The sequence below is a fragment of the Pelecanus crispus genome, chromosome 4 (genome assembly GCF_030463565.1).
Source record: "Pelecanus crispus isolate bPelCri1 chromosome 4, bPelCri1.pri, whole genome shotgun sequence".
NCBI classification, from domain to species: Eukaryota; Metazoa; Chordata; class Aves; order Pelecaniformes; family Pelecanidae; genus Pelecanus; species Pelecanus crispus.
The window spans coordinates 77,632,592-77,659,020 of record NC_134646.1 but is presented as its reverse complement, the minus strand read 5'-3'; the positions used below and the strand labels follow the sequence as shown (position 1 = coordinate 77,659,020).

The following is a 26,429-nucleotide window of genomic DNA, read 5'->3' as shown; positions in this document are numbered from 1 at the left end:
GACTGGCCACCAGACCCACGCTGGAAGCAGCCGGGCCGCTGCCCTCCACCCAGCTGCTTCTGTCCCAGCCGCAGAGGAGGGGGCTGCGCCTGCGGGCACCACCGCACGCGGGGCTCTACTTGAGGCAGTGACGCAGGCACTACGGCGTCATTTTTCTTTACCGGCGTAATAGCCCTCAGCTGTAATAACTGAAAAAGTAAAAACAAATAAACCCTTTTTATTTCCACTCAAGATTATTCGAGTAATTTTTATTGAAAATATAAGATCTACAAAGCCATGGATACCCAGCGTGGAAGAACTCATTAAGTTAGCACATTCATCTTTAAAAGGAAAATTTCAGGTCGACCAAGGGTACAATAATGTTCAATTTAAAATCTCGTTTTTCCTTCTGTAAGTTTCAAATCTCTTTTCATTAGGAGGTTCTGTGCAAGAGCTGCTTGTCACAAAAGGAAACACTTTACAATTCATGAATGTGTTCATTATATAATAAATGAACAGCAACAAGATACTAGCCTTTTTTTTTTTTTCCTGTTAACAGTCATGTGTTAAAGTAAACTCTTTTTTTTTTTTTTTCCATGATTTGGAAATTAGTTACATACGCACCAAAGGAGCTAGTAATTTCTGCTGCTTGTCAGCTACACACAATGAGTATATTGCTGTGTGCTTTCCCCAACAATGAGGATTTTAGTAATATGCAAGGTGTATAGAACATAATACCAAAACCTGCATCACAGAAAAGGTTAATTGTTTTCTTATTCAGCTGCCAGAGTTTATAACCTTAGGCCCCTCCCCAGAGCCAAAGTAGGGGTGGCCATCCATTAGGTTATGTAAATTAAACATATACGTTTTCCTTGTTGGCAAGTTCCAAGCAGTAAGCGAGAGTGCAAACAAGGATCTGTAAGCTGCCACAAAATGTATTCATATTTCTACTCCGTGTTGTAAGAGCCAAAGGGAGGACATGTATGTCAGACGTTGAAAGAACAACTGAATCTTTGTTTTTGATCATTATGGTCAGTCTGTCATGAGGTCTTGTATCCGAATGCTAAAAATGGCACCACACTTGGACATCCCATAGCTTTACACAGTACGTTTGCGTTTCCCTAGCCACTGAGCACTGGTCTCACAGAGACCCTGACTTTATAAGCTAACAAAATACAGATTCGGGTGCTGAAGAATCCATGGGAGGGCTTATACAAAGACAATTAACCCTCGCACCAAAACCTAACTTTATGATTTTACTTAAAGCCGCACTGAATCAGTTGCGAGAGGGTGAAGATATAAATACACCTCTCTGCTTCATCCGTGAGAAGGTGGACAACTGACCATTCGAACGGAGGGTCTCGAAACAAAGCTTAGTTGTCCTTTAAACAATGAGAAGGAGAGGCATACATAAATGGTCACCAAGGCACAATATGACAAAGGTGAAGAGTCCCTGAGACTCTGGTCTGGGTCTGTACCATTCCCCTCCCTATACAAGTAAATGAGAACATTTAGGAAAATATAATACAAAATCTCTTACAGGAAATATAGACTACACTTGCTAAAATCACTTCCCTAAAAGTGTTTATAGCTTTTTTCTTTTTTTTTTTCTTTTTTTCTTTTTTTTTTCTTCTTTTTTTTTTTTTTTAAAAGACCTTCTTTAAACAGATAATGCAAAGACTGGTCCATTTTTTTCTTACCCGGCAAGCCAAGCTCTAATGACTTCACTAAGCAGAAGTTGTATTAAAATACATCTTCATAGTATTGCTACAATTTGGGTAAATATGTTCTGAACAGCTTGATGAGTACTAAATAAACTTTGCTGTTTTACAGCATACATTTTAATTTTTTTGCACTTTTTTAAGAACAGAAAATACAATTATAGTGTGCAAAAGAAAAAAAAAGATTAATTATCTCCTAGCTGAATACTGTAATTTTAAGCCATGCCTTCCATAAAAATGTATTGACATGTGTAAATAGAAGAAAAGAAAAAAAAATACAAGCAAACAGAGATTTCATTTCCTTGCAAGGAAAGATTAACTATCACAAACTGGATCACTTGAGTTCTGTATTCTTCAGATAAAGAAATGAAAAAAACAACCCAAAAAGCCACTGAAATGCTTCAAATGTCATCCGTTCCACGATAACAGGTTAAAACTGCAGTGTCGCTTTCTACTACTCCCGTTTACATGGATAGAACGATTTGCTGCTGGTTGGATATTGAATACAAAAAAGCAAAAGAAAGTTGAGATCATCCCACATGAAGTCATTATTAGAGCTGGCTTTTCCCCCTGTTTTGAAGTACAGTAGTGACTTGTAAATATGACCTTTTCTAAAGATCATCTGAGATTTGACGATTTATCTGCCTGCTTCACCCAAACAACAACTGCTGAAAGAATTTACTCTGTAGAGCCCGCTATACAGCGTTCAAAATGTTTTGGGGTTTTTTTCCATGAAAAAATACCACAAAAAGTAGTTTTAGGTTTTCGTATCTCTGAATCACTAGCACATTGTAGATTCCATTTATTCTTCCGTGTTTGAAATGGTTTCTGCAAAATCAAAATAACTGTCAAACTCCCTTACGCCATGCTTCCAACAGTTTGAATTTAATACTTCTTGAATGGAATGACATAATTTATTTTCTTTAATTTGCAGTATGGCTACATCAAGCTAGCTTTAAGTCACAACTGTACCTAACCACAGTTCTCTGCAGCAAACCCTTGATTTACAATATCGAATATTGTGGTTACAGTGCAGGGAACCGTGGGTAAGAAACCTCCATGTCAGAGTACTGTGGTTGGGGTTTCCCGGAAGAGTGGCAGTTGACACCTCTGGAATATTCATATATAAGTGCTTCAGTCAGCTGGTCCTGAGTTGAACGGGTAACTCAGGCACTATGAGAGCCTGGCATTCAGTCTGCGGGAATGTGTGTAACCTCCGTCGCTCGAACCGCTTTGCAAACTGTAGTGGTCTTCAGCATCGCTGGCGCTTCCAATACTGTCCATTTCACCCGGAGTAAACTCCATTCCTTCAATGTCTACTTCTAAAGAAAACATAAGAAGGCACATTTTCAGAAAGGCAGCGGTGGTAGCAAGTAATCATGGGCCAGTAATGCCTGGGTCAATCAACGTTCAGGTGAAACCTGAATCATACTTTGTTTTCTGCAATTAAAAAAAAAACCCTGGAACGGTAATTCCTGAGGAAAGGATCGTCTTGTCCACCTGAGAATTCAAATCCCTTCTGTCCTCCTCCACATAAATATACTGCATGACATCAATACCAAATGCTGTCACATAACCGTTCCAACCTGTGCCTAGACACCGATCTTAAAAAAAAAAAAGCAAACCCTCTGAGGCCGCAATACTGCAGCACTGTTCATGGTAATTCCAACCTATACAGGTGTCGGCTAGTAGCGACTGCGGTGTAGCCATCTGTCCACCGGTAAATGCACCGTGACCGACAACTCATCTCCCATAGGCCCTGAAAGAGTCAGCCTGTGCAAGTGTTCAGGCACAGAAAAACTTCAAATGACAGAATAAGAAATGGTGACAGGCAGCTTGAAGAGCTCCGTCTTAAATGAGAACCAAATGTAGAGAACACTTGGTGACTGTTACACAGAAAATATTTTAAAATTTCACAATAAGTGATGTGGAATTAATTTATTTGCAGGAATGAATTAAGACCACTAAGATTTTTTTTTTTTTTTCAAGAAGAAAATATTATGCCAGCCTTACCGATAATTACACTAAAAATTTGGAACATTAAATGGTAGTTGTTTAAAAAACTGGCAAAAACACATGCAGTATAAATAGCTTTAAACATACATGCAGTCTTAGTAGCTTCAAAACTGATTAGAAAAAAGATAGTTTTTCAAATAATGTAAAAAAGATGCAGTAGTTTTTTATTCTGCAAATTGCAGAATGGAACAATTTTGTCTGGGTTTTGTTTGAAAGCTTGATTTTAGTTCTAAACGATGTTTTCTTGCTTCCCTACTTCCCTTTTCCTTCCTGCTCCTGCAACGCCCTTTGGGAAGCCCCCGTTCAATTACCTTGTTCAGAGTCAGTGGATATTGTTGATCCCATACTGTCAGTGCGGATACGCTCCATGCCCTGCACGGATAGCTGCTCCAATCTGCGTTTGAGGTAGCGGTGTTCCCGCTGTAATTGTTCTTTAATATTTAGAGCTTTTCGGTCCTGTTCTTCCAATTTCTTAAAGGGAGAGAAAAGACAGTAAGCTGACAGTTTTTACTCATGTTAAAACTTAAGTAACCTAAGATCTTTTCGTAAACAGTAATTTTAAAACAACTTACCTTTTAAAAAATGCATTTAAAATGAAATTTAAATTAAATTTTTAAAATTAACTTTTTATTACCATTCTGTAGAGGTCAGTTCAATTTAAGCTGGCTAGGCCAGAACTGAATTTGTTTCCCAGTAAGATAGATGGATATGGGCGGGGGCAGGGAGGGAAAATCCCTCAGAGACTCTTGACACTAGCAGACTTCCCTCAGCTAAGACCAAATTATTGTTGCCTTGGCTGTGGGGAACATTTAAATCATTTTGTCAGGCAAAACTGGCATCACCTTTGATAACTAGAGCGCAGCTCAGGTTTCAGTCGGAACGTAAGGCTTCTTTAGGTAAAGTAAGAGACTTATCACCATAAAGGAACCACTGCGAGCCTCCTGAACGCTCTCCCTCCTACCACAGGCCATGGAAGTTTTTACCATTTAAAAACCTTCATTAACAGTAAGCTGTATTAATTACATATAGTAGGAGGAATTTACTAACAAGTCTCTTTATTCTTGCATTTTTTTCCTTGACCTTCTGCAGAGCAAATATGGTAAGCCTGTGATAACCTCCTACAAAATCAGCGGTATTAATCCAAAACTTCTCAGCAAACAGCCTGTGAAAGGATCCTTTCACAGATCTACCTGCAGTCTCCCCTCTGCTTGAAAAAAAGACGGTATTAATCTTGGAAATAAAAAGAATTACTTCACACCTGGTAAAATGTGCTGCACTGTTGGTCCAAATGCAGTAGCAGAAATAGTATCTTTTAGCATTTCAACTGAACCCTCTTCCAAATCACTGATAGCCATTTTAAAAAATTGACTATATAATTAGGGAAGAAAGTGTAATGAGTATAATGGGATCAAAAGCAGGAAGGACATGCAAACCAAAACACCTTGTATTATTTTAAAAAATTATCTAACTGATGAAGTAAATTACAGGTCGTAGCAGTAAAAGCGGTTATAAGAAGGACCAGATTTCTCTGTGAGCTGTGTTTACACGACCACTGAGATTTAGGAGATGTGCAGGGAGTGAATGCAGCTGCTGACAATTCCTCCCTACCGTCTGAATGAACCTACGCTTGGTTTTCTGAGGAGAACGGGGTGGGACGGTGCACAGCAAACCACAAGCAAAACGATTTCAGAGGTTTTGCTGTTCCAATACAAGCCTGAAAGCAAAAGTATTTATCTTTGAAAAAATAATTGACACTATTGAACTGGGCAGTTTCCTGGCTGAATGAAATCGAACTTCTGCAGCCTTGTGTTAAGCCCCCTCCCAGGCAATACACCACGTAGCTATGCATCATACGTGGACACACAATGTTAGAATAAGAAAAGGCGTTGGTACATGCATGGACACAACAAACCAAATGTGCCCAATTGATCTGATTTCCTTTTCCTGTATTTTCCTGGCTGCAATCCCAAACTCTAACAAGTATTTTAGGAATGAACTCAGTGATTCCTATCCAGGAGACTCAAAACTGTCCAATCTTTCAGGGCAAGTTTCAATATACGGGTATGTATGTGTGAAAAGTTCAAAACTAATGACTGTACTAAAAATGGCAAGCAGGCATTGGCATGCTCTGGCAGTGCAGCGGGGAGGTAGGATCGCCTGACGAAGAGCGGCAATTAAGTGGCAACCCAGTTGGGGTCGGTTCACTTAAAATCTTGTAAGAAAGCTAAACTTCAGTTTCAGTTTTCAGAAAATGAGTACTTGGTACCATGCACGGTGGACTTGGGAAGAATCTGTTCCTAGCTTTTTTTTATCAGCAGCTGAAATGGTAACTACATGGCTAATCTCTCACACTTGCCACTTGTAAAAACAGTTTTTCAATTGGTATGCATAAGCCCATGATAGGGGGGCAGCCCAAGACAAAAACCACACGCAGTGCCGTTCATGCATGTTAGCCTGAATTATAAACAAGAGGCCAAAATCTCAAATGGTAAAAACAGGGGTTGCCCAGCTGGAGTAAATGTGCTTAGAAGAGCTGAAAAAGTAGCTCAGTAAACTTGTTCACAAGAATGGTTTTGCTTAAATTCATCTTTAATACTTTATACGAATTACACCCATTTCTGCACCTGCAGTGAATCTTAATGTTGTACAACAGCAGGTCGTTCTCCAAAATATTCCAAGATTACTGGCAGTGTTCAACCTCTCTTGACACTTTTCTTGACCCGTTTCCCTATAACACTGAAAAAATGCCAGATGAGTAATTAGACTCCTGGACACAGCACCACAAACCTGTTCTTTAACTTGCTTATTTCTGCACATAACCTCATGCCCCTGAAAACTACAACAGTGAAAATGGGAGCAAAGGTGTCTTTGGAGAGAGGAGGTCTGAGGGATAATTCCCTTTGGATTACCTGTGCCAATGTGGAACCTGCACTGCTGCTGGATCACAGGTGAGATTTTGTTTTTGTTTTAAACTTTTTACACACAAGAAACATGCAAAGGGAGCGGCAGCTAACAGGAGATTGCATTTCATTTTTGGTTTCTTTTAAATGACTGTCAAATGCCCCAGGACCTGGTCATCAAGATGTGGGATGGGGATAAGGCTTACTAGCAGCTATAATCCCTTTGACTCCATTATTTTTTTCGATCATGAATAGATCTGGCTTTTTACAGCGAAATCAGTGCAGTACAATGCTACTTTGCTCAGTACTAAAAGAAATCAAAGGACAGCGTTGATACATATATATTCTTTTTTAAATTACAAGGTAAAGCATTAGTAACTAAGCAGAAATCACAAAATCACCATTTTTTATATATCTGAGACTGCAGGGTAAATTGCAAAACACAAAACCTTGATACTGTGACTGAAATCCTTGCAACTAATAAAGGCCAATATATCCAGAAGAATGGACATATGCATACGGATTTTGTGTGAAAATTAGTTTCCTCTCTATGGATACACATTCTGGAAGAGTCTGCTTTAAAAGAAATAAAAATAGGGATGAATGTTTTTACCTTGATATGCATCTTAGCTCTTTTCAACAGACTTAGAGTGGTGTGTCTGGTGCTGTCCGGCCCGAGAGGCACAAGCTGTTTTAGCTGTTCCAAGTATAGCCGGAGTTTAGCCCGCCTGAAATTATTAAAAACGAAGAGAGTTGTAGTAAATTGCACCCGAGCAGCATATCCTATATGCAAACACCATCTGTTTGCAGAATCTCTGTGCAGAACTCAATTCAACGGTGGCTTCCTTTCCCCTCCCTTTGGCAAAGTTTCAGACCGAAAGGTCACTTGAAATGCAGTAATGCTGCTTGGCACACTCAGATAGTAGTTTCATACCTATATTTCAAAGCGGTTTGCTCAGTCTGGTTAGTCCCATCTTAACGACGGGGGAGTACGTTCAGAGATCTGAGAAATCCAGGCAAGGCTGCAGACTGAATTCATGGCCTGGGTAAGGAAGAAGAACTGGGACTTGACTCCAACCCAGTCATTTTTGCAGGCAGAGGTGGAGCTGTGGGAAGGAGCACGGGGGCTGCAGACCCCAATTCCCCTCTTCCCCGTTAGTCCTGCCTGATGCGATAGACCTGCTGCTGCTACACAAGGCAAGGGCACCCACGCAGCTCTGCACAGCTCCGAGATGCTTCCAGCCATGGTTTCTCAATATATCGTAATGGGGAGGTCCTGAGCCCCCCTCTCCTCCCATCTACTGAGCCACAGTCTCCCCGAGAAGGAGACATTCCTCTTCTCACTGAAGAGCCAGCACAACCTTATCATAAACACACGAGAGAAAACAGTTCCAGCCATGTCAGGTCCTGCTTTCTCCATTACTCCTTTGCAAGTATCACTACTGCTGCTCTCAACTCTCTCTCCTGCACTAATGACATTAAATCCTTCAAAAAAGAGGATAAACACAGTGGTATTTTGACAGCTACTCAGTTTCCAAATATTTTGTCTGTCTTTGAGAAAGAAGTGGGCAATGCAGTAGTCCATGAAACAGTTGCTTCAGCTATCCAAAACAAGGCAGTGGCAAACCAGCAACAGTATGTGAGTGTGTTTCTACAGTTAAATCCAAAAGAAAGTCCCTCCTGGTTTTAATGCACAATTCTTGAACAGGAATCCATACAAAAATCACCTTTCAGTTTTCCGATGAGATAGAAATGGATGCAGAAGTGCTTACGTGAGCAACATCTCTAACACTTTCCTTTCTGCCAGTCTGTTACAGATTGAACAGAGGCATGACCTGGAGCATGCCGACATCCCCCACAAAGGAGCACTAATAAGTGAAGCGGATCACAAGTGCGAGATGAATAATCATCTTTTTCAAATCTGCTCGATGCTGCATGAAGGAAACAAACTTTGCAGGAAATGTAACACTTCTGGTCAAGAATGAACTTTCTTTTGAACAATCAGTTCAGAACAAGAATTCAGCATCAGTGTTTGAAATACAGCTGAAGAGAGTTTAATATGCACCAAGCGATGAATTGGACATGTGTAATTGGAATGATTAATGTAATGTGAAAACAACCTGAGAATTAATGGGGAAAAAACCCAAAGCAAAATAAAATCTAATTAAAATACAGTACAGTAATGACTACACACTCACACACTTAGTTCTGGCTGCCTATAAATCAGCAACGTATTAGGTAGGAAATCAAAGAGCATTTCTATAAAACTGTTAATTCTTTCTTCAAGCCACTTAGGGAAAAAGGAATATTGGTGAAAACGTGATTCTCAAGAGCAAACTGACAACAGATTTTTTCTTTAGGCTTGGGTTTTGTTTTTAAATATAAGGCTCTAAATTTAACCATCTAAATGCTTTTATTTAAACAACAGCAACAAGGACTGGGGTAAGTATTCGCAAAAATAGCCCCATCAGATCGCAGAGCACCCCTGTGGCTGCTAACCTAAACTGGGACATTGATCTTTAAAATAGTGAAAAGCCAGAATTAGGGACTACTGGTATTTATACAGAAATTCCTAATCAGGGAAATTTTTATTCCTGTGTCTGTAACCTCTAAAAACTCCCTGGCTGGTTTTGTGTTTTAAATAAAAAAAACTCGCATCAGGGACTAAATTCACTTAATCTTTTTGGTTTTTAAATGGCCTCTAAACGCACATCTGCGTCACTCAGCACAACTTGGATGCAACTGTATTTAGACAGCTGACAAGAAAGTGGGGACTGAAGGTAAAGAAGGATGTGGCGAGGAAGAGGATGAGAATAGTATCCAAGCAGTAAACAGAGAGTTAAATACATTGAAATGGAATGATCAATATGCTTGCAGTAATTAAAAGTCTGATAAGGAATATACAGAGCTGTTGATCTGAGATCTACTTAATATTAATCCTGGAAAACGTTAATGAAACCAGACTACATACTCAACTTATCTGCCTCCATTACTATCTGAAGAAAGTCTGCTTACCACAGGGAGAAAATAAGGATTTAGTGCACGTCCTTACCATCAGCTGGGGAGTAACAGAAACCTTACCAAGATCCAGAGGGCACAGCTGTGTGTCTTTTTAAAGCACTAATTCTTTTATATTATCTGCCAACCAGATAAAGCAGGACTTTATAGAAGTGTCATGAAGAACATGGGACTGAAGCTAAGATGAGTATTTTACTGACCAATGAGAAGACTTAAAGAGAGCTAAGTATTAAAAGAAATGCTTTAAGGCATTCTCAGCACTAACAATTGATAGCGCTAAATGTACTAAACACACTTACTAAAAGACCTGCTCTAATGTCACTTTTTTTTTTTTAAAAGGGACTTTTACTTTCATTTAATTACTCAGCACTTAGGAATCCATTAAAGGTTTTAAAGCATAAGCTTTATGTAGATCTTTGCATAAATGCAGGCATGTTTATGTGGCTAATTCATATATTACAACACAACAGCATAATCGATGGCATAGACTGTGAACGTAAAAAAAAGAAAACCAGCCCATCGCAATTCCTGTGGTACTGGAGTAAATATCCCCATGTTTTTCATTTTGCACATCTTAGAAAAAACTGTAAGAACGTAAGAAAACATTTCAGGCATGTTATGTTAACAGATCACACCAGCAGGAACAGGGGACTCAAACTTCACAGCAGATAAGTTGTCGTGTACAGACTCTGCCAGCACTAATTTCTCTCCTTTTCTGCAGGGACTTGACAGCTTTCGCTTTTCCTCGGCTGACTGTGACCGCCGGAGGAGGGAAAGGCACTCACAGAGGTAATCGCAGCCAGAGCTGCTTTGTGTTTTGCAGCTCATGCCTTAAATTCCACCTAGAAAATAAGCAAAAAAAGCAGCCTGGTCTCAGAGCAACGGGGTAATGATCTCTGTGCATGAAATGTGGTTGAAGTTTGGTAATGATGCTCTGCTCCAGCTTCGAAAGCTGACTGTCACACCTTCGCCCACACAGAGCATGGCGTCAGGCCAGGACACCGGTGCCTACAAAAGCGGGCACTTGTCTCGCCTCATGAGGATGCACCGAAATATCCCCCTTGTCACTGCTACTGAATTTATCAGGGAAGGTAAGGATCTAAAAAAAGCCGTCCAAAATCTGAATCCTCAAACCTGCAGTTCTTCATTTTGGGTACAGCCCACGCGTGGAAAGAGGCGCGTAGGTGACCTGTCTCCGATTTACCACATTTTCCTTTCTGCCAGAAGATAAAGGGATTTCAAATGTTCAAGACTTCAGCGTTTCCCCGTAAGTGAGCTCACAAGATGGTCCTATAAATCTGCATTATAGCTCTTTTAATGCTTAATAAAAATTAATTACTAACCCCACAGACTTGGTCAGTGTTCCACAGCAGTGGCCATGTCCAGGAGCAGTCGAGTGGTTCATCACGTTCAGATAAAGGAGACTGTAACTTCTTGACAACTAACGTAACAGGTACCAGCTGGAATTCCCTTGATCTGGTTTTGCATCCATGAAAGCTGTGATGGGCAAATACCGGCAGGTATTTCAGAACCGGTAACAAAATGAACCCTGGAGCTCCACAACTTGGAGGGACAAAGCAGCAACACAGTGGTGTTAGGAATTTCCCCATAGAACAAGGACATGCACCAGAAGTTCATTTGAAGACCACTGACTGACTCTAGTCCTCAGAGACTCCAGTTTGCTCTAGTGCTCGGCTATGAAAAGGCAGGAGCAATGCTGGCCAGGGAAGCTACAGTTCACCACTTCTCAAAAAAAGGCTGCCATGCAAAAGGAAATTAAGATATTTGACTCTAACTGATTTCAAAATTGTGCTAAATGAGTCTATTAGATAATGGTCAATAAGCTTCCCCATATGTATGAAATCCCAGATGCAAATCCATTTTAGCACACCAAGAAATGGAATACTAAGATGCAGAGGGGGGAAAAAAAAAAAGAAACAAAAAGCCTATTGTTCACACTGGATAATCTTCATTCCAAGGAAACTGCAACAATTCCAAGAAATTCCTACAACTGCTTGATGGGTGGTTGCAATGGGAACAAAACAGTTCTCAGTGGGGCCAAACAATATAACAAGAGGCGATGATTGTGAATTGAGAGGTGCAGGATGGACATTAGGAAACTAATTTTTCACTAGGGCACTGGTGCACAGTCAGAATAGGTTGGCAGAAAGGCTGTAGAAGTGCCGTCCTTGGAGGTTTTTCAAGATGTACCCAGACAAAGCCATTGCCATTCAGAGGTCCCTCCAATCAACATTTCTATAAGCATTTAAATCAGAGATTGCTTGTAAAGCCGTAGTATTTGACTCACAAGATTGCTCTCATTCACGTAACAGCAAAAAAAACCCCAACTGTGCAACTTAAACTTGTGCCAGTCTGATCGGTACAGTGCTGTCAGGTTTGTGGAGTGACCCGATCCACCTGCAGTCTTTCCACTGAGGCTCTCCAGGGTTTTTTTAGGTCCAGCACAGCAGATAGAAATGGCCTGTGGCTAGTCAGACAGCAGATAGTTGTTCAGGCCATAGTTGCATGGTTTTTTGATAGCAGCGAAAGCGTATTTCTTAAACCATACAAGTATAAATCTATAGACATTATTTGTGGGAGGAAACAGCACGCATCATTTAAGCCACTGATCTGCACAACACCAGCTGGAAAGGCAAAGCCTTCCTTTGGCAAGTGCACGTCCAAAACAAGATGCTTAGTCCTCAGCGTGGCATGCCTTAGCCAGGCCTCAGCAAAATTAAATGGCCACAGACACTCATGAGAGTTTACAGCGTGACAATGAAATGTGTGCTTGTCGATCCTGCCACCTTGGCTGGGCAACCCGTGGAGACAAAGCTGCTGACAGCCTTCCATGCGTTTATGGTAGGTAGCATGGGGTCGGCATTTCCTCGAGGCTGCACCCGAAGATACAAACAATGGTTCCTGCTGTTGAGGTTGCGCTGCTGACTGCCAGAGATCACTTGCAGAAAGGGTCAAAAGGGCCACGCTCATCTGTTTCTCAACAATCATGGGCAAGAGCATAAAACTCACTAGAGAGAAGTCAAATTCATGACAGTGTTCACCTTGCACATCCTCAAGGTCTCAGTCCACAGCCTCCCCAAATTAGAAGAATGACTCTCCCATATATCCACTCTCAAGCTGGCTGTGAAAGGGAAGGAGCAACTCTATCAGCAAAGTTTGTCATCCTGTGGGAAGATCCAGAACAGCTCTGGTCCACACCCACTCACTCCTACTAGCAGTCAAGACTCGGAGCTGTCTTGGCCATACTGGCAGGCAACTTAGAGCTGCAGCTCTCCAACCGATGGGCGGCAAGGACCTGGAAGGCTAGGAAATGGACAAAAAGACAATAAATGTCCATATTCCCGTACTGCATGCTCTGAATTCCCCTTCATGCTGGCTCCAGCGGAAGTTGGCCAGGTGAGACAGGGTGTTGCTGCTTCAGCACCCACAGCCCGACGTACCTCTCACACCACAGTGCACCACCGAAGCACATACGGGCAGGAAACAATGCTTGCCTCACAAGAAGGCCCTAACTGTGCTTTCTGCAAGATGCTCTAATGCTAAAAATGCTTGCGTGGCTGAACACGTGTCTGTATGTCAGATGTCCCAAATTTAGTCTACTAAACTGGCTGTGTGTACAGGAGGTCGACATACTCTCGAATCAATTGCTAAATATACTTGCTTGGTGATGTTCTGAAAATAAAAGGACACTATAGATCAAACACTCAAATGACATTGGAATGCAATCATTACAAGCTGCACTAGTGAGAACAACAGATAGATCTGAAATAGATGCAAAAATAAAAAAATTGTCATTTCTGTACATGAACCATTTCAGTCTAAAAAACAGACAGCCTCAGACCCTATTGCAAACCCCCCACTTCAAAGAATATAAGCCTATTTGAAATGAATCTAGAAGACCACGTATTACAAACTGGACAGAGTTACCGAAGCATTTCAGATTCCTTCTCTCATGTTTCACATTTTTTTCCACATTCAAACCTATCCTGGTCCTGGTACTGTGCAATGAAGTTAATACACAAAGGTTTAAATATAGAGCAGTTACTAAATTTTTCATTGTTGCATAATGACTATGTAATCTGGCTTAATAACGTACATAGGGTAAAGTCTCTGCACCAAAAATTCACTTCTGGAGTCAAATGTTCTCCAGGTACATTGTGAACCAAAGCGGTCTGGGCTGAGCCCACAACTCTGCGTCAGGGACCTCTGCGGTGAACTAATGGTTGTGTTTTCTCCTTAAAGAAAGATGATTTTCTCTCCCTACCAGACATGAAATTCAGCATAAAATACAGAAGTGAGCTAACTGCAATTGTAAGACGCTTGTGTTTTTACAGGAAGGCTCTTCACAGTTTTATTTATGAAATGCAAATACCTGCGTACAGGGAGCACTCAAGTTTTAGATAGAGAGAATCAGCAAATGCAGAAGCTCAGGATCCTTTGTGACACGCAATGGTCAGTATGAACACAGACAGCATCATTATTCATAAACTTATCATTATTTCAAAGTTTTTCAGAAATGCAGGCCAGCAGTAAAAACTTCCCCAATGCAACTTCAGGATTCGTCTGCCACCAAGGTAAAATCAGAGAGAGGAACTCTGCCCACCTTCCGACTCCAACATCAGCCCTTTCGTACTAGAGCTTGACACAGCAAGACAAGATCTCTTAAGGGCTTCAGCTCTTTTCATGTTGTGCACATTCACGCTCTTCAGCGATGACAGAATTTTGCTGCAAATGGCTTTAATGGTACTGAAAATTAAATGTGTTCATATTATTTTGTATATTCCTGGATATCATGGCCATACATATAATGTAGGTAAACACATAATTACATACCCCACTCTGCTTAGTAGAAGTTGGTACTCAAGCATACTTGCCTCACTCCTCCGTAAGCTAACACTTTTCTTAAAGTAAGTGTCAGAAATTATGTATTTACAGCTCTACAATACTTTTTATAAGCTAGCAAAGATGATCCTGCACTAATTAAAGCACATTTGTTTACAAAGGCATTTAAAGAGATTATATAAAAACTTCTACCTTAAGAAATCATAGAAATTCAATCATATAAAAATGGTTCTAAAGAAACCTCTTTATTAACAGTCCAGACAGAATCTTCAGCAAAATATTAAATACAATTGAAGAAAACAACCCTCCACCGAAGTATAAAATCCTGTCTATTCCGTATTTATTTCAGTCAGAAACACTTCCAATACTTTCTACTCTACAAAGGATACCTCAAACACAGCTTTTCAAAAGAGGCTCTAGCTCATACACGAGCTGCACAATCTATTTTGACTACACAACAAATTTGCTTTAGTGAAAAGGAAATAAAACCTCTTAGTATTAATGCACTGTACCATAGCAAGGCACCCAGTGTGCCGATTGCTACGAGATGTGTGAAATGCTTGCTCACAGCTGAGTGCCTCAGAGTCAAAACCAGAAAATTCAGTAGCGCCCTTACAGCAAACCTCTTGGCTTTTTATTGTCCAAGAAAAGATAAGCCAAACACCAGCGTTCTGCAATCGATGCCTTTTTTTTTTTCCATATTAAGAACAAAATCCTGAAGTTGTGCTGCAGGTGAAGATTCATCCAAGGTTTGTTCCACATTGCATTTTTTGCCCATGTCTAACACCTCACAGAGGCCTCTGCAACCTAACTTCAGCAGCAAAGCCCGGGAAGGCACTGTGGCAACTAACAGGCAAAAAAAGCTGTAAGTGCCTAATTGCAGTGATTGTTAGTGAATTAAATGCAACAGCCCTACAATCAGTGCAACCGCCTGCTTTATTTACTTTAGTATTAACTAGGAGTTTCATCCTCTCTATGCATTTTCAGCATGCTGAATATTTTTTGTGCATGTTTTGCTAAATTGAAACCAGCCAGATAGCTTTAGCAGCCAGGTAGCTGGTGGTCTTGGGGTACCTCTGAAGCATCCAAACACAAGACAGCAACTGCCTACAAAGGCAATGGCTGCAAGTGTATCTTGCCATCACTAGCTTTCGAAGAGTCAGTGCTGCTATGAACTTAGTCATCTGCAAGTTTTCATGGGAATACCGCTCAGAGATGTCTGGTGCTGTTCCTAACACTAAGGAAGACAGAAGAAAAACTCTGCTGCCTGTTACACTGCTTACCATTTCAGTGTTTTGTGCATTTTATCACTCTGAAAAATATTTAAGTTCTCTATTTCACTATATATAAATGCACACTGCAGCATTCACAGTGCATTTTATTTACTTTCACTTAGTGCCACTTCAGCCCAGCTGCTGAGCCAAAACTCCACGCTTTTAACTTTGCCTTTTTACCTTCCAAAAGTTGCAGCTTGTTCACATTTTAGAACATATGCATGAAACTAGAACTTAGTCCTACGTCTTTCAGCAAACGTAAGTTCAGGGAAGTATCTGCAGTGCCACAAATGTATGCATTTTTGGCCAGCTAAGCCTCTTGGCAGCAGCATGCAGAAAGCTAGCTGGGATGCAAGCCAGGGACAGGTGAATACTGGCTGGTCTGCGAGAAGGAAGCTGCTGACTCCCAAGAGAGGGGATGCTTGGCAGACCTTGCTGCCCATGTTGCCCTCTTCCCCTCTCCTCCTTTCCCCATCCCTCTAGTAGCTCCCTGCTGAGTGCAATGGCGGCTGCCTGTCCTAAATTATGAGTGCTGGGCTACGTAACATTTCTTCATCTCTCAAAATGCCTACAAGCCAACTTTGATGCTCCTTGCGCTCCGGTTCCCACCAGAGCGTGAGCTGTGGTGGCCCACGTACTGCTGTAAGCCAGGGGCAGTAGCTCAGATGGGCAAATGACAGCAACTCCTGAGGCTCGCTTTTGGCTGGAATGACCCCATAAAGCAACCTGGACAACCACCAGCGTGAGACACCTGACCGGAGCCTCAGCAGCTGGTGGCTGGCCAGACCACCCACATGCTGTCCCTTCAGGAAAGTATCTGACAGCAGAAGCAGACAGACAGACTGATGAGGGTCCCACAGCCACGTTCGACTTTGGCCAGCAGAAGAAATAACAGCCCTGTGGCGCAGCTCATGCCGGTTGCCATATTGTTCCTCAACCTTCTCCCACTGAACCTCTCCTCCTGCCGCAGAGAGTGAGCGCCAGCTGTCAGAGGTCTGCGAGGCGTGACACGGGCACCCCCCCGCCGGTGCCACCCCCCGCACGCTCATCCACACGCCTAAACTGCCTGCAGGTCAGCCCAGCAAGACGACAAAACCCAGTTACGGTGGGCAGTTTCCAACCAGTCCTTCTCCTTCATGGGCTCACGACAGGCACTCACTTGTGCAAGGCAACGCAGAGGCAGGACCGTGTCAGCAAAGACTCCGGGGCAGCTGGGGCACCAGCAGCTCTGCCTGCTATCGGTTTTAATTGCTGGGGAACCGTAGCCTCAGGCTCCGCAGTATTAACAGCTGCAGGACCAACATCTGACCACCCTCATCTCTTCTCCTTGCTTTTTTCCACGCTCCTCCCTACAGCCAGGCTTGTCCTCACAGCTTTCCCCAGGCTTCAGCCATCCCACTGTCTTAGGCTGCTCTTATTGGAAGAGCAGCCATGAAAGGTTTAACAGCCCTTTGATTGTCTCGGATCTCAGAGATAAGTAACAGCAACATGCAGAAATTTGAGATGTGCTTCACAGCAAATGTCAATAGGAATTTGCAAGCTATACAGGGATTCCCAAAAGCATCACAAGCAAACGTAATGGCAGCTGGATACCATTTGTCTTTCCTGGATGGTGACCATCTCAAACTTACATGTACAGGATTCTCCATCCTTTGACCAGGGGCAGTAACATCTCTAACCTTGCAAGAATGGGAGGCAACAGAAATCAAACATTATGGAAACAGTTGAAATCCCCTGCAGTAAATTTTTGCCCTTGTATGGATTTCTTTTCCTCGGGGGCGGGGGGGGTGGGGGGCGGGAAAAGGAGATTCCAACCTATATTTTAGCATTGCAGCCTTCAGGTTGTGCTCATCTATAAAGAACAGTTTTCTATGTTTTAAACCTTCAAAGTCAATGTCAGACAAATATGAACAATTATTACACCTATAGAAAAGGAATTTCTGTTTCAGGTGTCTTCTGTTTTTAGCCCTGTTACCTACTGATTACCTTTTAACATTTACCTCTCAAACACTTTTAAGCAGTAGCAAGAGAAGTATCACCTAGTACCACGAGCTCAGCATCACACAGTACCTACCTAATACAGGCAGATGAACAACAGTGCCTTGTGGGGAAATACATGAGTGATGGAAATACCTTTGTACACACTTGAAAACAGAGTCCACAAAAAAATAATCAGCAATGCTTTCAATAAACTTATTTAACACTTCATTCATCCAGCCTTCCACCCATTTGTTTCGCACATTAAAATGCACACGTTGCAACTTAGTAGTCCTCCTAAATTAAACCTCTCAAACCCATCTGTCTTACTGGCACTCAAGTTTCTTAGATTACACTGCAGGGAGACTTAAGATTTTAAGTTTGTCTGTTACCTCAGAATAGTGACAGACCCAATTAGATAAGGAAAGTGCCATTGCAAGATCATGCCATTCCGGTATCAAGCAGCTTTAATTCCCACTTGAAGTTTCACGGAGGTACACACGCACTTACACACACTCCCCACTGAAAGCCCAAGAGTGGATTAGGACTCACCACCATTTACACGACTGCGGTAACGCTTTGGTCCTCACCGGCGGTGGAACACCACAAAGCAAATTTGCACAGCAAATCCTAACCCACGACATCGGTCTGCAGTTCCGCAACAGGTGTAATTTTCAGTTGCCACCTTTCACGGTACTCTTGGAAGTAATTTATTGAGGAATGCTGAGCTGAGGTCGAAGAGAATTGCATTTATTTAAACATGAAAAAGCTGCGTAACAACAACGGGCTTGCACTGGGCTTACACACAGAGAGGAACAGGATGATAACTATAATTTTCCACAAATTAACCATTCACCAAAAGGTGGTTGGGTGAGGATGCAGTTAGTCTCCCCCACAAGTGGCTCTGGGGAGTGTATATGTCCCTCTCACGTGGTGCTTAAGGCACAAGGTGCAGCGTGGCTCTGCGCCCACAAGCTACACGTTTCTCGACTGACAACACCCCAGAGCAAGTCGTTGCTTACCAACCAGCTCATGGCTTGAAACCGGCTTTAATTATCAGACTGTTTCCCCACATCAAAATGCTAAGCAAGAACATCGTGTCTCAGGACAGTTGCCAACAGGAAGGATCTTAAAAAAAAAAAAGGGGGGGGGGTTGACTCCAATGCTTAGAGAAGCTAGAGAAGTTGAGCTGTAGCACAGCACTAAGTGAAGAGAGCACGGTTCGAGGCCTAGCAAGCTTTTTCTGCCTAATTTTAAACCTCCCTATAGACCTAGTTATTCCATACATATGTCAAATGAGGGGAGAAATGTGTTCAGGATTAGGTTTTTTTTTACACCACTGTATGATGCCAAATTAAAGGAGAGGCAAGTCAAGCTGAATTATTTTAGCTGAATTAAAAACATGCATTGCCATCACACACTGAGCACGAGGCCCTGGGATGGCAGACAGATGGAATTAAGCAGCCTTTTTCTGCATCAAGTTAAATGAAGAGTGTGAGGCATTAATATCTGCAATACTAGATACCTGTGACTGTGGTTTTATTGTCTATTGTACCCCTATATCCAAATGCCAAGTAAATACCAAGCATCCAATTTAACTAGCCTGGTGGTAAATGCTGTAGGGACTCCACGTTCCCACGTGCACGAGGCACCAAAAGAAACAACAGCAATTCACACCACAGTTTTAAGACCTAATCAGAGCTAAGGCAATTGTGTCTCCAGTTCAGCACCTAAACAATCACTTTCTTGTTCTCAGAGGTAGGAAGTTTTAAGCTCTGACTGGGAAATTAAGTATCAGAAAGGGATGTTCAGTGCTATGCCTTACTTCCGTTTTTGCTTTTGCTAATACTTCCTCAGCACCTGTACCTACCAAAGCTTCGTGGCCATCTTAGAGGGAGTAGCTAATGGTGGCAGCTTGAGCATGCATGCATGAAGTTAAGTGGCTTTTGGGGGAAAGGAGGTGGTGGGTGTTGCTGTCTTCTACCACTGCAGATATTTGAGATGTCTTCCAACAAGACAGTTGAGGTGCCCTGGGACAACAGCAAGGTGCCTGTCCAGCCAACTGAAGGCTGGTTCAGACCCCAAGTGAGAACACCAAAGGAAAAGAAGAAAAGAAATCACCCTGAAGTAATTAAGAATACACGTCCCAAAATGTCTTGCTGTACATCTCCAACTCCATCACTGAAACCTTGTTATTAGGGGTGGATAGAAAAGACAGAGTGAGGTGTATATATAAACAAATTCAGGGGAAGGATTAAATGCACTGACTGTAATTAAAGATGGTGTCTTCCAAGGCTACAATGGGTACTCTTACTTTCATAGGAATTAAAAGCTGAGCAACACTTATGTAATATCCCCCCCCCCAACAACAGTGACAAAATCTGGCATCACGGGACAGTGGAGAGTTGCAGATATCTGACGGTCCTGCCTCAAAGTTCAGATTTAGCTTGCCACAGCACAGATAGCGCCTTGTTTATAGTTTAATTTCCGTCCTATTTCCCTTTCCATTGAACAGTACAAAGCTGGTTGTCTCTGTGCCAGACAGGGTGCAGTCGAGCAGAATCTGAATATGATCCATTTTGGGATGATAAGGTATGGAACAGCTTTTCAGAAATCTCCCCCCCATTTTCTCCTTCGTGTTCTTTCTTCCCCACAAAACTCAGCCCAGATATCTTAAATGCAGTGTCCTGACGTTATCTGGCAATGGAAGGAAGAGCCAGAAGTTTGGACCCACTTGCCATGTGAGTATGTAAAGTCAGGCAGTGGGAACCAAGACACCTGACAATCTTTTTCAAATACCTGTTAGCACCTAAACCCAGTAACTGCTTCTAGCCAAACACACACAACAAGCTCCCAAATTTCCCTAGCAGAAATTATTTGTTCCACCCATGCGGTTCATTTCAGCAGTCAACAGCACTTACCAATTGGGATTAAGTCAGCTTTCTTGCGGGAATTACAGGGTTTGCTACCTTTATGTTTTGTAAATACCAGCTAATGTGGTATGTAAGACACACAGTGTCTGTGCAGCTGGTATTTGCAAACACTGACAGTACTCCCAACTTCAGCAGGAGCTGCTGAGTTCTGGCAGCAGTTACATGCCAGGCAGGCCCCTTATTTAGCACCTTGTATCTTTAGTTAGTTACCTGAATTGAAACATCAATGAAAGAAAAGCAGACAAATTTGTTAGGCACTAATCCCAAGGTGGCAGTTGGGAGGAGAGGACTCACAAGTAGTTCTCCAACCTTTTAGAGATGTTTTACCATGTTCAGATGTAGTCTTTGACTGTTCCCCGAACCTTTTGCTTTCTTGCTGTAAGGTAGAACCTAATATAGGCTTTCTTAATCTAGGGCATGTAGCCTGTAACTACAGTCAGTAGTTTTCAAGTCAGAAGCATTGCAACAAATGACCTCATGTACATACATCCAAGCGCACACCTTTTCTGTGTCAGCTACACCAATCTCCAGGCACTGCACAATTAGTTACACTGATCTGTATAGAAAAAAAATCGCGTAACATAAACTAGAATTAAGCAATAACATTAGCCAGTTGACATCCTTTGACAACTGCTGTCACTCTGCTCTGTTCTAGCAGGATGTGTACATAGCTCAGTATACACATTTAAGTTTCTATTTCAAAACACAGCACTGTGTAAAGTCCCCAAACAACCCTCTCCTTCCAAAAACAGGGAGGGGCAGGGGGGAAAGGAGTATCTTATCCATTCTTGTGAATTGCACAGTTCTTCAGGACAAGAAAACTCAGTTTGACTTGGATCACATGCATGGAGTTTTTATTTGGTTTTTGTTTGGTTTTTTGGTTCGGTGTTTTTGGTTTGTTTGGCTTTTTTTAAATAAAGACCCAAATGAAACTGCTGTAAAGAAACAGCATTATGCTTTTTCACGTTTATGATGTGCTGGCTAAATGTTCATACTCAGTACAGTTTCTGGAACCTTAACTGCATCCTCTGTAGCTGCCTGATGTGATGTGGGGTTCAGCTTGCAGGCAGGCACGCACAGCTCCTACTGAATTCCCCTGAGCAGGGTGCAGAACTGGGCCCACAGCCTGCCACATGCTAAACCACCATGTGTACCGAGGGGAAAAAAATAAATTAAGAATTAATTGACCTGTGAAGGAACTCTGTGTAGTAAATCTAAGCACAAGTGTCTGCTGACAGAGACCACTAATGGGAAAGCAGAATGAGCTGTAACAGGAAAGTACACATTGTTCCATCCAGAAAGAGACATTTTGAATTTGAGACCAGACCATGGTATACCCAATACTCAAATAGGGTAAGCAGCCCACAGAAAGGAGCACTGAAAATAGAGCTAGAGATGCCAGTACAGCATGGAGGCAGGGAGAGGAGGGGACAGGACAAGCAACCCACAGAGTATAGCCACCTCCTCCAGCCTAGGTTGCTCCCTTAGTGTCTCCAACCAGGGACACTGGGTCACCAAAATTTTGTGCTCATGACATACTTGGGAGAAAATAATCCAGCCTCCTGCAGATTTGGTGTGAATCCTGAGTGCAGAGCCAACCTTGCCTTAAAGAGCCAGAGCCGCACTGCTGGCTTTCAGGTGCTTTTGCCACCTCTTCAAACCATGGCAGGCACCACTTTTGTACACCCAGTTTTCATCTGTGCGTTTCCACAGACTTGACTGGTTGGGATTCAGCCAAGGATTCCCATCGCGTTACGTAAGACTCATTTCAGAGGCCAGTTTCTTAAAGCCTATTAGCTGCCTAAATACCTTTAAAAAACAAAACAAAACAAAACACACAAGTTCTAGCTCACTTGCCCAGATATAGCTAAGCAAGCTTAAAAGGAAAAAAAATATTTTTTAATACCTAATTCAACAAACCTTCTTCTCCTCCAATCAAGACAACAGTCACCACCAGGCATCTCTTCCCCTATTTGCAGGGAATCAGGACCTGGCTGTTGTCTGTGCGGTCCTGAACATACCTGGCCCATCTATCTCCATTTTGTACAAGACCAGCCCACTCTTTCTACCATCGTGGATAAGAACTGGCCAGGTCAATTAGCAGATGCTGAGAACATAAACCACCTTTCACATAGTCCATTAGAGGCCGACACACAATGGACTTATGTTTGGAGAGAGGGAGGAACAAATTCAAGTGGAAAAAAGGCATGCGCTTGGTTTCTCGCCCATCTGCTTTTTGCTGGCTGTTTGGCTGGCCAGGAAACACACGGCTTTCTGGAGCCCAGACCCAAGACTGCACTTAGGTCCCACAGTTCAAAGCCAACTTCAGCAGGAAAAAGGACATCACAATTTAGTCAAGACTGTATTTTAGTCAATTTTTCATTGCCGAATAAAAGCTTTGTCCAAATGATGAGGATGTGTACGTCTCTGACACCTGGAATACAGCTTCCTGAGCAGATTAACTTCCAAGCTTCATCTGCTTAATATACCCCTCCTTTCCAAACCAGCAGTCTAGGTGGGAAGATACTTTTGTTGGGAGTGCATAATCGGGTGAACTGCTGTGTGCACTGGAAAGACAGCAGTGTACGGGCATTTATAGTAGCTGCTGCAGCATGTAGTAAAGGACAAGCCATGGGTCCGGACATTTGCTGACTGCCTAGAGGTGGGGAAAAGGTGAGGAAAGAATAGCATTTCAGTGCAAAGCTTTAAACCTTCCGATTTCTTTAATTCCATGGATTCATCAGACTCAGAAACATGGGACATTTCAACAAAAGCACAGGATTAAATTTTCAGTTCTGTGGGTCCAGTTCTTTATAGACCTTGCTAAACAAGCTCCACAAAAACCCCTTATTACAGCAATTTAAGACAGAAATGCCACTATATACTTTGCCCCTCCGCTGGAAACCTGAGGTTAAATGACAGGTAAAAGGGGGTTTGAGCTGAGACTCTGCCTTGTGCTGGCTGGGGCAACCCCATTCACCTGACCACTACAGCTGGCATCCCCAGAGGCAGTCATAGCTGGGGGGCTGATGCCTAAACCATGGTAGCTGTCTTCTCACAAAGGCAAGTCAGATGCTTAAGACATTACCTTGCTTAAGCAGTGCAAAGGTATGTTTACTGCAATTCACTTGAATTGCAGTAAACCACTTCACACCAACCAGATGGCGTAAAAAGTTCCTTCCTTGATGAGAAAACCAGAAGAAACAGATACAATACGGAGGTTAAGTTCTGCTAGTAAGACGAGGTGGTTCCCACCACTCATGTAGCAGCCACATTATCTAGATGGTTTATGTATAATCCGGACATGTCCTGGAAGCAGCAACAGTTTTTATAGACCCATTATAACAATGAGATCTGTACCAGGTCAGTAAGACACATCCAGTGCAGCACTCTCCAGGCAATAGTGGCTAAAACTGGATGCTTCAGAGAAATATTAAACAAAGAAGTGAGTTGTACTATTCTGTACTGTAAATTAATACTGTCACTCAAAGAAGTGATCCCACCCTCTGCCTGTGCTGGCATTTGGGTGTGCCTGTGACAGCGAGCTGGGTCAGGAAAACGAACTGAAGAAGCAAGCTTCTCCCCTCCCTCCTCTGCCGGCAGCAAGCAGGATGCAGCAGCAGCAGCGTGCGACCGGGCTGGGTTAAACTCGTGATGGAAGCACAGCAGCAAGACTCACACTGGGTGATCCTTCCCTGGAAGTACTTTACCTCCAGCAGCCAGTTAGGGGATTTCCACAGCTAGTGGCTGCACCATAGCCGTTCAACATGATGGATCAATGCAGTTATATCTTTATGCTGCGTAACAGTACTAACTGCAATGGTAATTTGCAATTTAGAAAAGGCAGCCCATAATAAAAATAAACATGAAGCATTGTTTTGGTATGCTATTATTTCAATGACCTTTCAGTTCTGTTTCAGAACTTCCAAGTTTATCAGCAACTGGCGATTACATGCTTTTCATTAACCCTGCAATTTAGTAATGTGAAGAACCACAGACAGAATTTCAAGACATCCATCTATGCACTCTCTCAGCTCATACAAACTTTAAACTCCAAGTAACCCTGGTGGGTGAAATTAATGTACCAATGAATGTAACTGTGCTCCTGGCAAGCTCATCTGCACTTCTTTCATCATGAGAAAACTGACTATTAGAGCTGAACTTCAGAGGCACCTTACTCTATTTACTTTATCAGCTAGTATTGTACCTCATAATGCTCCCATCAAAAATACATACATTTTTCATCAAAGCCTGCATTTATATACAGATATCTACTTCATACACATGATGATGCACTGTAACAACCTTTTTTTCTGGCAAGATTTTAGGTTTAAAGAATACACAAAGCACTACCCAAAACTCAGGACTGCACTGCCTTCTGCATGCATGGGAACACTTTCAGTCTCTGCCTGATCAGCACCATAAACAATGCATACATTAGGCTCATTTGGGAGGAAGGAACGGTTTGGTTTCTTCTACTAAAAGGTTTTGTAAGTCACCATGTCTCATGTATTCCCCATCCTGGCCTTGCACTTCTAAAAATTCAGGGCTGTCCCACTCAGCTGATCCAGGCCATCCCCACGGCAGTCTCAGCTCACTACAATACAAACTAGCGAGCCCTGAACAAGTGAGAACGGCTCCTTGTCCCACCCAACACCCAGTGACTGAGCTAAACACTTGTGCACTTCTTCTCGGAGCAATTTCCACAGGAAAGCAGGGAAATGCCCCTAGAGCACACCTCTCCCAACAGCAATGCCTGGTTTTTACCTCCACCCAGCTCAGCTCACCAGCTTTTGTCAAACCTGTGCCCAGGGACCAGGGATGGGATCTGCTGACTCCTCCAAGCAGGAGAGCACTTGCAACTCAGACGCTGTGCTGCTGAGCACTGCCGTGCTCAAGATCCATCCTGCCCAAAGGCATTAATCAGCTCCCTCTTCTAATTATACTCCCACTGCTTGCCAGGAGTTTACTGTTTTGTGGAATGCAGGCAGGACAACTTTTACCCCTGCTGATTCTGCCCCTTCCTTCCTTCTTGACTAAAAAAAAACCCCAAGCCCCCACAAAGAATAACGCAAATGGTTTGACAGAGGCAGGAGATAACTGTCCATCTAGATCAAGCTGTACCATGGTCACCCAGCCAAGGCTCACACACAGCTTGGAGACAGCAGCATGCAGCTTGCCAATTTCGAGGCACGCTTTTATTAATTTCCTCACTAATTCTTAAAAGCTGTTCTTTAAAATCATTCAGTTTCACAAGCTGTTTTCAAAGACTGGGCCACAGAAATGACAAGATCTTGAACTCCTCCTGCAGCATTGCTCCTCACGGCCAGGCAGGAGTGAAATGACTTTGTCACCAAAGGAGCCCTGACGGGTCGGTCCCAGTACCCCTCGTCAGGGCTCCATCTGCTTCCGACAAGAAAGGATGCACCCCGGCAGGGAGCTGTCGCTTCCTCCCGCAGTCCTGCGCAAGCTGGGGGGACAAGTCCACAGGTGAATAGCAGAGGGCAGATGGCTCACTGCCTTCGCAGAGCAGCGTGAAGATCTCAGTACAACCTTCAGGGGGGTACACCTTGGTTTTTACATTGTAATGTAGAACTAGTATAAATTGATGCAAATAAATGAGATTATGCCGTATCTTTTTAAGAAGGTTAAGCCTCTCGTGGATTCTTGTTTCTTTTACACTATGAAAGTTGAATTCCTCGGTACAGCTGTCAGGTTAGGTTGATTTAAAAACTGCCTTGCAAGAAG

General features: G+C 42.7%; 1 protein-coding gene across 3 annotated transcripts in view; it reads right to left on the bottom strand.

Moving 5' to 3' along the window:
• Nucleotides 1–1,665: 1,665 nt before the first annotated feature.
• Nucleotides 1,666–26,429, bottom strand: part of MXD4 (MAX dimerization protein 4) — a 38,298-nt gene continuing 13,534 nt past the window's right edge. For all 3 annotated transcript variants that reach the window (XM_075708964.1, XM_075708965.1, XM_075708966.1), the window contains exons 4-6: nucleotides 7,230–7,344; nucleotides 4,028–4,187; nucleotides 1,666–3,022 (exon numbers count right to left, since the gene is read on the bottom strand). In XM_075708964.1, coding sequence (XP_075565079.1) covers nucleotides 2,874–3,022; nucleotides 4,028–4,187; nucleotides 7,230–7,344 — 424 coding nt within the window. In that variant the 3' untranslated portion in view covers nucleotides 1,666–2,873. The remainder of the gene's footprint in view (nucleotides 3,023–4,027; nucleotides 4,188–7,229; nucleotides 7,345–26,429) is intronic.